The sequence below is a fragment of the Nicotiana tomentosiformis genome, chromosome 7, assembly GCF_000390325.3.
Source record: "Nicotiana tomentosiformis chromosome 7, ASM39032v3, whole genome shotgun sequence".
Classification (NCBI taxonomy): Eukaryota; Viridiplantae; Streptophyta; class Magnoliopsida; order Solanales; family Solanaceae; genus Nicotiana; species Nicotiana tomentosiformis.
In genome coordinates this window covers 46,101,150-46,114,488 of record NC_090818.1, presented here as the reverse complement: position 1 = coordinate 46,114,488, position 13,339 = coordinate 46,101,150, and the positions used below count along the sequence as shown (strand labels likewise).

At 33.4% G+C, this 13,339-nt stretch overlaps 1 protein-coding gene across 1 annotated transcript; it reads left to right on the top strand.

The window, feature by feature from the left end:
• Positions 1–4,075: 4,075 nt before the first annotated feature.
• On the top strand, positions 4,076–4,633 carry LOC138895556 (secreted RxLR effector protein 161-like). Its single transcript, XM_070180258.1, has one exon. The coding sequence runs from the start codon at positions 4,076–4,078 to the stop codon at positions 4,631–4,633; it is 558 nt and encodes a 185-aa protein (XP_070036359.1).
• The last annotated feature ends 8,706 nt before the right edge of the window (positions 4,634–13,339 follow it).

The following is a 13,339-nucleotide window of genomic DNA, read 5'->3' as shown; positions in this document are numbered from 1 at the left end:
CAACGGTTGATACACAGTTGGACATTGAAAACTCTCCAGTTAGACCCCATGTTAATCATGTGATTGATCTTACCAAAGAATTGAGAAGTTGGGTTACAAGCTTGGTAAAGAGCTTTATGAAGATTTGATCTTGCAGTTAGTATATGATGCTGAATGTTTTTAATGTAAGAAGAAAGGCTATTGGAAGAGAAACTGCAAGGAGTATCTTGTAACTCTAAAGGATAAAAAATAAGGTGAGACATTAATGAAAAATATTTTCCAAAGTTTCTTTAGATACTACTAATTCTTCACTGTGGGTATTAGATACTGGCAATGGTTATAACATCTGCAAGGGTTTAAGATAAGTAGGATTTTAAAGAAAATAGAAGATAATCTACAAGTTGGAAATGGTGCAAAAGCTGAAGTCATAGGTGTAGGAACAATTTCTTTAATAATGACTTCGGGCAAACTACTTATGCTCGATGATTGTTATTATGTTCCTAAATTTATTTCGGACATAATTTCAGCTTCTATATTGGACAAGCATGGGTTTCGCACTAACATAGGCAATGGTATTTGCTCTATTCATTATGGTAATGATTTATATGTGAATGGCTATCTCCAACATGATGTTTATGTCTTACCTAAGGGTGGCATGTGGGCCGGTTCAGGCCCAGGACCGCGGACCATGTGGGCTTCTTGGCCTAAACGGTCCTTAACCGGTTAGAACCGGGACCGTGGAGGTGGGTCGGTCTTTCACAAAAAGACCGCAAGACCGGAACCGGACCCGTCCTTGGCGGGCCTAAACGGTCCCAAACGGTCCCAACGGTCAGATTTAAAAAAAAATAATTACCCGTTTAGTCATTTAAAAACTAGTCGTTTGGTCTGCCAAAATAGCCGTTGGCTATTTGCAAAATAGCCAATTAACCCCCCAAACTTTTTAGAATTACACTTTTTCCTATTTTCAACTATAAATACCCCCTCATTCTTTTATTTTTCTCATAAAATCATTAATCTCTCTCTAATTTTCTTCTATGATTACTAATATTGCTTACTTTATTGTTACAATTTGTGAAAAAATTGTGAAGTTGGTGAATTGAAGTCTTCAAGTCTTCAACGATAATCAATTTTTAACAAGTTATTCGTTAATTCGGTAAACTCGTTCCAACTCTTAATTTGTTTGTTTTATTTATTTTCTATTATTTTATTAATTAATATGACTTTCTTAAAAAAAACTTTTTGGTAAAAATAAGGAAAAATCCAAGAGTGGCGAATCTAGTGGTCAATCTGTTCCTCCTCCACTTCCCCCGGCTCCCCAACCCAAACCCATACCCGTCCTATATTTGCTATTCTTAATAGTGATAATAGTTTATTATAATTTACTGAGAGTCAATTTTGCCATAATATTGGAGCTAGTGAACAATTAGACCATGAATTAGTGAATGCTCTTTATTCTAATCCAAAGGAAATAGATTTTGATGAAACGCAACCGGATGACGATACACCCACTAGTCATGCTCCTGAAATTAATCCAACTAATAATAATCCAAATGATGTCATGTCTGACCCTCCTGTAACTACCCCTACTTTTTCTTGACAACGTACCAAACGGACAGAAACATCTATTATTTAGCTCACAATTCTATAATATAATTTACAAGGAATTGCCTTAGATATTTTTATTACCATCTTTCTTTCTCTAACTTCTATAAAAAAAAATTAAAAAAAATATTCGTTGGGACCACTTAGGCCCACTTAGGCCCGGGACTAGCCCACTTATCTCGGGACCATTAATTCGTGGGCCCGGTCGAGGGCCGATTCCTAAAAAAGGACTACCAAGACCGGGGCTGCGAAGCCCATTTCAATTGGGATCGGTCCGCAACTGGCCCACTTAGCCCACTTAGGTCCGGGATCGGCCCACATGCCACCCTTAGTCTTACCTAATGTGAATGTTAATTCGATTATGCATATTTTTACTTTTAAGAGGAAAAGAGATGATCAAGCAAATCATACATACCTTTGGCATTGTAGGTTTGGTCATATTGGAGAGAAAAGAATTAACAAGTTGTACAAGGAAGGGTACCTTGATAAGTATGATTTAGAATTATATCCAACTTATGAATCTTGTCTCAAAGAAAAAATGACCAAATTTCCATTTACTGGAAGTGGAGAAAGAACTTCTGAATTATTGGGACTATTTCCTATAGATGTTTGTGGGCCCATGAAAATTTCAGCTAGAGGTGGATATTCTTAATTCGTCACATTCACTAATGATATGTCAAGATATGGATTTGTGTATCTTATAAAACATAAGTCTGAATCTTTTGAAATGTTCAAAAGGTTCTGTAGTGAAGTTGAGAAATAGACTAGTTAAAGTATTAAAGTACTAAGGCATAATATAGGTGGAGAATATCTTAGTAAAGATTTTACTAGGTATCTCAAATAGAATGAGATTTTCTCACAGTGGACACCTCCAGGAACACAACGCAATGGTGTGTCTGAAAGAAGGAATCGAACCTTATTAGATATGGTTAGATCTATGCAGGGGGTTACTGGTCTTCCAATAAATTTATAGGGATATGCTTTGGAAGCAATAACATACTTAATAAAGTTCTCACTAAGTCAGTCTCTACAACACCATATGTGATATGGAAAAGACGTAAGCCTAAACTTAAACATATTAAAGTTTGGGGTTATCCAGCTTATGTTAAGAGATTATAGCCTGATAAACTTGACTCAAGATCTGATAAGTGTAGGTTCATTGGGTATCCCAAAAAACCAATGGGATATTATTTCTATCACTCTTCTGACCATAAAGTGTTTGTGGCTAGAGGAACAACCTTTTTGGAAAGGGAATTTTTTTTAGAAGGTAATTATAGTGAAAAAATAGAACTTGATGAAGTTCTAGAAACTAATGAATCAACACAAAAATCAAGACCATGACACACAAGTTGAAGAAACTTTTTTTGGATGTTTTGAAGTTAACAAGGAAGTTGCTATCTTCAGCGGTTGAAGTTCAAGAACTAAATGTAGTTCAAGAACAGGTTAATGAACCAGTTCCAAATCAAAATGAACAACAACCAAATCCAGTACAAGGTGAACAAGTTGTACAAGCACCTCTTAGAAGGTCTACATGAGGACGTCATGTACTAACTAGATTAAATCTAATAGTACATGATGATGTATCAAATGAAGTTGATCATAATGATGGTGAGCCTAAGACCTATGAAGAGGCTATACAAAGTTCTGACTATGAGAGATGGCAAAAGGCCATGGAATCCGAAATAGAATCCATGAAGGAAAATAAAGTATGGACTTTACTTGAACCTTCAAAGAGTATAAAACCTATAGGTTGTAAATGGATTTTAAGAAAAAGATTAGAGCAGACGGAAAGGTGGAGACCTACAAAGCACGTCTTGTTGCCAAGGGATATCATCAGAAAGAAGGAGTTGACTATGACGAGACTTTCTCTCTCGTAGCAATGCTCAAATCGATTTGTATTTTGCTTGCTATAGCATCATACTATGATTGTGAAATATGGAAAATGGATGTGAACACTGCCTTCCTTAATGGTGAGCTAGATGAGGATGCGTACATGACACAACCTGAAGGTTTCACATCTCCGTCTGATCATAATAAAATTTTCAAGCTACAAAGATCCATTTATAGACTAAAGCAGGCTTCTCAAAGTTGGAATATTTGCTTTAACAAGACAATTGAAAAGTTCAATTTTGTTAGGTGCGAAGAAAAGCCTTGTGTGTAAAAAAGAGTTAGTGGGAGCACAATCATATTCTTAGTATTGTATGTTGATGATATATTGCTCATAGGAAATGATATACCGGCATTGCAAAATACCAAGATTTGGCTATCTGAATAGTTCTCCATGAAAGACTTAGGAAAAACAACTTATATATTGGAAATCAAGATCTATAGAGATTGATTGAGGAAACTGCTTGGACTTTCCCAGTCTTTGTACATTGATACCATCTTAAAGAAGTATAACATGGATAATTGCAAAAGAGGCTAGCTTCCGATAGGCACTAGAATTACTCTCAATAGGGAGGATTATCCTAAAACACCTAAAGAGAGAGAACGCATGAGAATGATCCCATACGCTAGTGCATTGGGAGCTCTCATTTATACCATGACATGTGCACATCCTGATATGGCTTATGCAATAGGAGTGACTAGTCGATATCAGAAAAATCCTAGTGAGGAACATTGGAAGGTTGTGAACACCATTCTTAAGTACTTAAGAAGGACTAAAGATCAATTCCTCATTTATGGAGATTCTAAGTTGAAACTTGAAGGTTATACTGATGCAAGTTTCTCTTCGGATAGAGATGATAACAAATCTATTTCTGGTTATGTATTCACCTTAAATGTTGGTGCAGTGAGTTCGAAATATTTCAAACAAGCTACAATAGCTGATTCAGTAACAAAAGTAGAATATATAGCAGCTAGTGAAGCTGCTAAGGAAGCTATATGGATGAAAAAGTTCTTAACTGAACTTGGTGTGGTTCCTTTAATGGAAAGTATAGTTCCATTATTGTGTGACAATACTGGAACAATTGCTCAAGCAAAAGAACCAAGATCACACCAAAAATTCAAACACGTTCTGCAAAAGGTATCAGTTGATAAGAGATATCATTGAACGTGGAGACATCGAGATTCAAAAGGTTGAAGGAAAGGAAAATGCCCCAGACCTATTCACTAAAGCTTTTGGTGCAAAAGAGTTTGACAAGCACAAGTGGAAATTACGAATGAAGTACAAGAGCGATTGGCTCTAGTGCAAGTGGGAGATTGTTAGGAATATAGTAGATATGCCATAGATCCAGTCTCATATTTGATGATTTGAACATATTTTTTTGAACATTATTTGATATAAAATATATATGATATTTGATATTCTTTTATCATAGTTATTATTAATTGCTTGATTAATTTAATAAGGTCCTTGATTAAATTTTGAGACTTGTCATCGTGATGGAGATCATAATAATGAGAATAAAGTCTCTTACAATTTAATCTAGATTTTGTTCTTGATTGTAGGATTATTAATTTGGACATTAGTATTTCGGTTAGATCAATATTTATGTGATCGTCTTTATGGAATAAAGATTAGTTGATCTCATTAACTATATTACATAGATAGATGATGCATATAAAGATATGATCATTGAACCGACTCATTGGATAATTTCTAATAGTTAGAATTACCATATACTGTCAATAGGATATTCTCTTGAAGAATGTGATGTAAAAGTTTTCTTTGACCTGAGATCGTCATAGTAATTGAGAAGTTATTTTTATTGTATTTTGATACCAGACACATATGGCCCTAGGACGATAGTTGAAAGGATATTGGGTATGATTAAATGCTTGTAGAATTAATGATTGATCAAGATGGAATCTGTCAACTCTTGGTAATGAGTTTAAGCTCCATCTTGTCATGAATTATAAATGACCAAACTAAGACCTTCGCCGGGGCGATTGAATGAAAGAAGAAAGGAGTTTCTTAGGTCATTCAATGGTCAATTATATTTGATATGAGCATATAGTCGGTCGCCTATTAGGATTTGACAGTTGAACCATATCCTAGGGTGACTTAGAGCTATAGGGACAGAAGAAAATATTACTTTATTTTTCTGCTGGTTCTTGAGAGTAAATTGTATACTTCATTCTATCCGTTCGTTAAGGAGTGTTGCCCTTGATTAGTATATTAATATGATCAATTTATAACCGGCTTAGTATTGAACCTATGAGGTCACACACTAACGAGTATTCTGATCATTGCTAAAAGATTAATTACTTTATTATTTGATAATTAAATTAAAGAACTAAATTAGTCAAATAAATTTAGTTATTAGTCCAAATAAAATATCATTATATTCTTTGCTAGCACAGAGGATATAGTTAATATTGTGAACAAATTAAAATTTTCTATTTAGAATACAATAACAACATACACAGTATTATCCGCATTGTCTTCTATTTAGAATAGAAAATTAAATTATATCTCTTGGTTGAAATATATATGTGATATATATAATATAAAACAATGTTAATTTATATAAAGTTTATATATAAATATCAGTTATTACTAAATTTGAATTGGAGATGAAAGTCCACTAAGGACTACGGCATGCACGTGATTTCCATTAGGAATGGGATATATATTTTCCATTGGAAAACTTTTATAATGTTTAATTTGGAATTGTAAAGTGACGAATAAGTTGAATCCAACGTTAAGTTGGATGGACGAGAATCCAACTCTTAGTTGTACATTCCTTGACAAGTATGATTTTGAATAATATCCAATTTGTAAATCTTGTCTTAAAGAAAAAATGACCAAATCTTTATTTACTGGAAGTGGAGAAAGAAATTCTGAATTATTGGGACTAATTTATACAGATATTTGTGCGCCCATAAAAATTCAAGCTAGAGGTGAATATTCTTACTTCGTGACCTTCACTGATGATATATCAAAATATGAATTTGTGTATCTTATAAAACATAAATCTGAATCTTTTAAAATGTTAAAAAGGTTCTGTAGTGAAGTTGAGAAACAAACTGGTAAAAGTATTAAAGTACTAAGGTCTGATAGAGGTAAAAAATATCTTAGTGAAGATTTTACTAGGTATCTCAAAGTGGACACCTCCAAGAACACAACCTAATGGTGTGTCTCAAAGAAGGAATCAAACCTTATTAGATATGGTTAGATCTATGATAGGGTTTACTAATCTACCAATAAATTTATGGGGATATGCTTTGGAAGCAGTAACATACTTACTTAATAAAGCTCTCACTAAGTTAGTCTCTACAGCACCACATGAGATATGGAAAGGACGTAAGTCTAACCTTAAATATATTAAAGTTTGGGGTTGTCCAGCTTATGTTAAGAGATTACAGTCTGATAAACTTGACTCAAGATCTGATAAGTGTAGGTTCATTGGGTATCCCAAAAAAACAATGGAATATTATTTCTATCACTCTTCTAACCATAAAGTGTTTGTGGCTAGAGGAGCAACCTTTTTGGAAAGGAAATTTTTTTTAGAAGGCAATTATAGTGAAGAAATAGAACTTGATGAAGTTCAAGAAACTAAAGAATTAACACAAAAATCACGATCATGAGACACAAATTGAAGAATCTTTATTGGATGTTTTGAAGTTGACGAGGAAGTTGCCATCTTCGGCGACGGTTGAAGTTCAAGAACTGAATATAGTTTTTTGTGACGCTTTTCATGCTGCTTTTTCATACATTGACATTGAGATGTACTTTTTTGTTTTATTTAATCGTCGAAAAATAATTTCTTGCTTTATCTTTATAACAAAAGAACCACAATAAATTTAAATATCGAGATAAAAGAATCAATAGTAGCATTAAAGATGAATAAATTTTGAGTAAAAGGATTTTCTTCATTATTTACCATTATGACATTATATTGCGGATTTATTTTCCGTTTTAAATTTGTCGTATTTGCTTCATTTTCCATAGGGGAGAATAAACTAACCAGCGCGTCATATTCCTCGGTGATTATTTGGAAAACAAAACGAATTTCGTTCCCCGAATAGAATAAACTTCTTCTCCAAAAGAAAAAAAAAATAAAGATAAATGTAGCCAACATATGAGAAGAATATATCTTTAATTTACCATGACAATAGCAGAAGGTATTCGTCCCAAACGAAAAAAGTTAAGGAAAAAGATGAGATAATAATGTAAGAATAGTCTTCCATGAAATCACGATTGCACGGAAAGCGTAAAATCCGGGGATTAAATAAAATCAGAAAAACCAGGGCGATTTCTACGTGAGGACCATCTCTATAACGTCGCCACGTGTCGTTGACATATGCAAATTGCATCCTAGTCCTCCCCTCCCTGAGATGTCGAGAGCTCAATATGTATGGACCCCACCACATGTGAATCCAATCAGACATCACGAATCCACGTCCATGTCACATTTGAACTGATTTTGCTTCCTAATTCCACCTACTGCTCAATTAATTGGATTTTTTCTACTAATTACAAAATCAAAGTCTTCTTATGAATCAAAAAGAGTTTAAAGATTATCCTATATAACATTAACATATACAAATTAAAGGGTCCAAATAGGATGTACCAAGTTTTAGGAGTCAAAGACATCTCAATTATAGTAACAATCATTGTTTTAGCAGTAATTAATCCTAATTCCTAGGAGTCAAAGAAATGTTAACTGTAGGAATTATCAATGTACTTAGCCTCAAGTAGTCTTTCTAAACGAGTTCACATACAACATAATGCGTTAATCTTGTGCTAATGCAGCTATCATACAGAGGAGATATCAAGTGTTTGTAATTAATTACAAAGCCACATTTAGGGCATAAAATGGGGAACATAGAAAAGTGATCAACTACTTTAATGCATATTAGTGGACTTTGTTCTTATTATTTGAGTTAACAAAATTGTAAACTATAAGCTTAGAATATTAATAGAGTAAATAAAAAGTAGAGACTGTAGTTATAATACAAAATACTTTAAGACATCAGTGTAAACAACTTTTTCAGAAAAAATATCTTAAAAGTTGAGGAGACTTGGTCAAGCATTAAGCAAGTACTTTTGAGACTAATAATATGCATTTCGCAAGTTAATAATCAGTATCGGTTAATAAAAGTTCAAGGTTAATCTGTATTTCACCTAAAATCATAGGTGCGGGCTTTGTTTTTTTTTAATTAGCCAGGCACATGAAAATTTATGTGGTGAGACTCGAATCCAGAACCTCTGCATGCTTTAATACCATATTGAAGTTTATAATTATCTCATCTAAAAATTTAAACTATTAAAGAGAGTGTTTTTATTTATTTAATTGTATCTTCAATTATAACTCCTTTAGCTAGAATTTATGGAAAATAAATTCTTTGGGGGTAGTATTGCTAACTCAGTCACACAAATTTTCAAATTTTTTCTTCCAAACTGATTTGTTTTTGTTTCTTTTCTTCTTCTTTTTTGGATTGATCTGTGTACTCAATAAAATTTCGTAGTTAACATTTCTACTTATTGTTATCTCCTAATAGTAATATATTTATGGTTTATTTAAACAAGTGAGGCATGATATTAAGTTATATATAAACCAATCATGAGGATCGGTTAAAAAGCATATTATATTAGTGGAATAAAAAGTTAGCTAAGCAAAGAATGATAAGGGTGACAAGCATAACATTCTAAATTAAGGCAGAGTAACGTAAGGGTTCTTTTATGGCAATTGCTATGATCATCATCCAATAATAATTGCGAAAGTGAGAGTGGATGAAGTTGATTTTAAAGGGTGATGTTGAAATGTAGCCTTAGCTTTGAGAGACATTAGGCTATACAATGACTGTGACGCCGAATGCAACATTCACCCTTCATAGTCCATAACCATATCCAATTTTCTTCCTTTTTTTCTTTAATTTATATACTGCCTCATCATCCAATACCCTAAAATTTATATATTCTTGTGTTTACCCACTTCACTTCACTTAAAAAGGTTCATATGAGGGCAATAATTTTGTATTCTCTGTGTAACTGTTTCTGAATATATATAGTAAAACGATTATTCAAGAAAAACACGCTTCCAACCGAGATACTTCAATGGCTTATTTAGGGACAAATCGTAGAATAATAATAGTGGTCTTCTGGCATATGTAAGATTTTTAAAGAGTTATCGGTCTATCGTCACATTTTGGTTTTTAGATGATTTACAAGTTAGACATTTAAAATATTTACTTTCAATCCCAAATTTAGTACTGTATAATTATTTTCAAGTGATAATTGGCATAGTATACACATTTTTTAAAATGCAAAAAATCATTCCCGCAGGTAAAATGAATTTCGTTAGCAAATCAGTGTCGAATTTCCTTATAAAAAGCTCTCCACCGCTGTTCTCGGCAACGCTAACTAGGTTGAGTTTATTCTCTCATTCTTTATTTACTTAGTAAAGAAAAAATGGGGATGAAGATAATCGAAGAACTCAAAGTGCGAATGAATTTTACTGCAAATATTTGTGGTTGCTATTAAGACCGAGCAAAATAGAGAATGGGCACATGATGAAATCAGAACTGTAGAAAATCGATAATTGGTAAAGATCTGGTATACCTTTATGTAAGAATCTGAAAGATCCTAACTGGGGTAATATATATATATATATGAATATATAGGATATACTGCACATTAATTTGAAGTTGACGATTAGTTGGCTCCATGACTTGGAATATTACTCCAATCAATACCTATTTAATGAAGAAAGAATTTCAACATTGACAGGGTTCATAATCTTTCCTTATTCCAGAATTTGTTCCCCTTTTGGATCCAACCCAAATAACTGAATTGGTACATTTCACTTATCACAACTAGAAACGCATGATCCACAACCAAAATCAGGAAGTAGAAAATAGCTGTCGCTGTAATTCTCTCAAGAAAAGAAAAAAGTCAATTGCTTACAACTCCTCTAGTTTAGCAAAATTTAGTTGCCCTCTCATCTAATGACACCCCTCTTAAACGATAATTTTTACTAGTTAGCAATTTCTGAGCAAAACACTTCATTGTCACACTAACTTTTTAAGTCACACTGTACCTTATTATTTTGAATAAAACTATTTAAAAATAAAAAGTGGAAACATAAGTAATAGATAAGCTAAAATCACTAATCCTTAAGTTTGGTAGCTACGCATGAGCAGTAAGTTAAAATCACCAGAAGGTAACCTACTTTTTAAGAACTTTTTTTAGTTCTAAGGACAATTTAATTACATTCTAAGGTAAAATTTAATTGAAGTTAAAATCTTTATGGCATCATTATTTCAGTCATCGTAACAATAGAAAACGTTTTCGACGCATCACTTTCGATGAGTTTCAAACAAGAAGTCAAGTCCGATTTGGCCTTTTTTAAAATTAAAAAAAAAAACAGCAATAGTATATAAACAATGAAGTGAAGGTGGGACATTAAATAATCGAACTTCGATAAGGCACAAAGAATAGCACCGTACTAAATAATTAAGTCTTAATTAATGATGGCCTAAGTTAGCTATTTAGAAGGCTGTCAATAGAAGATAACACATTTCTAGTTTTTGGACTCAAGATCACGTGAAATGTCACATTATGGGTGCCATGGACTAAAGTTGGAAGAGCGACGGCACACCGACTTGGGATCTTTGTGTTGTGTTGTTTGCCTATATGTGAAGGTTTGAATTATTATGTTTTTAATATGCTATTCGAACTCTAACTTTGAGAGTAAAAAATATATTTCAATATAAAGGCGTTACTCTCTTAGTGTAGGTTTACTTTGTCTTAGCAGAATTACTTGGACAAGAAAACTTATAATATCGGATATTTAAACAAAAACGTGTTTGTCGGAGCCTCACTCACTGTTATATGGAAGTCACCCTCACACGTGTCTGCCGTTGACAAGACACTGAACATCAGCACGTGTGGCCCTCACACCCACTCTTCTATCTCCCCCCATAAATGCAAATAGAAAAACAGATTGTTGAATTTGACTAATCCTAGCAACACTTTCCCCAGTCTTCATTCTGAAGCCCCACCCACACGTGAGGTTTACATCTGTCCTGCTTTCTTGTCGGGCCTCACTCACAGGCCCAATTGGCCCATTTTAGGGGGCCCAAATTCGTCAGCCACAGTGTACTTTGAGACGTTGCACCTATGCAAACCATTTCCTACAAATTTCTTGCAAATTCAGTCCGGAAAATCCTCAATGTATAATGTTCTTGTTTTGTCTTACATACCAACTTGATTGCCAAAAAATGCCCCATTTGTGTTCGGTGGTGAGCACAAGCTTTAATTAGGGTGTTGTTTATTTTATGTGACTAAAAAAAATGCGTATAAACTGTGATATTTAATATAGCTAAGTGGGCTTTATTTCAGTATGACTTGACTATTTTAATAACGAGAAAAATTACGATACAAAGAATCCACAGAATATAGAATTAGATTAGATTCAAAGTACATATTGTTAAGATTATCCTGTTGTGGTGGAAGACTGCAACTTCATGTCTACCGTCTATATGTCTTCCCAACTTCAAGCACCCCACAATAGGCAGTGCTTTGACTTGACTATAGCTTATATATGGTATTTTGGTACAGGATATTTTAATTGTTGTCCATTTATTCACAAGAATGTCTCTGTAAAAAATACAAGGAATAGAAAAATGAAGAAGAAAGGGGGGAGACAAAGGTTTTGGAGAAGGAAATAAAGAAATAGGGATTTCAAAAACGGTGTGTAACATAAGTATTGGCTGTGTCTGGGTTTCAAGGAACGTTATTATGAAGAAAACAAATTGAATGTCGTCATTAGAAGCAGTTCTTTAATTATTTGTGCAACAAATGAGAGTTGTTGGCTATAACAAACAAAATAAAATGGGACAGCTATTTTTAATATAGTGATGAAATTACAATTATTATTTGTTGTTATCTATACAGAGATGATGCTAATATTGTAGTGCATGCAGGAAAAGGCGCAAATCAAGTAATGGCTGACATTAGATAGGCTTATGAGTTATGTATGGTGTGAGACTTATGAACCTCTGTTTGTATTTCTTTTCGCACCTCATATTTCTTATCCGTTAGTTTCAAAAATCATCATTACTATCAAAATGTTTATATACCTCCTATAGTCCCGTAGCATGCTTGAAATATGCTTCATATATTATAATTAATTATAAAAGAATTAACTTAAATAGCCGTCATCCAGGCGCTTAAATTAAAAATAACCAGTGGATAATAATATAAGTATAATCCATGAGTATTATGTAAATAAGATTATTTATAATATAATCTTAGTATACCAATTAAGAAAGTAAACAGTGAGTCCTTCGGGTAAAGATCCCTTGATTATATTTGTGAAGTAACTTTCGAAATAGAATCATGATCAAAATTTCAAAACCACATGTAAGCCCGAAATCCACGGCATCTCCAACCCAAGGTCCAGCGGCAGGCACAAGCCCAAAATGTTAATTTATCAGGTGAAGTGCATAAATAACCCTCAAAGTGGATAGTTTTGAATTTCTGTCTTCGATTGCCTCATAACCAGAGCTTCAAGTTTGCAAGTATTGTCACTCGCTTATCTCACGAGTAATACTTTTATTTTTTGACCTTAAAGTTAAAGTCTTCCCCAAAAAGTGTCATATTTCTGTAACTCTTTTTTGTAATCTATAGGAGCTCGACCCTACGGACCTCATTTGTTCAAGGGACCTTTACCTAGATATGCAACACCAAGAAAAGTTGTGAATCCACAATCTGAGTCCAGTAATTGTTTGTCCAACCCAGTAAGCGAATTTTGGGGTTTGTCCAATATGTACAAAATACTTTGGGTGACAGATAGCTGTTGGCTGT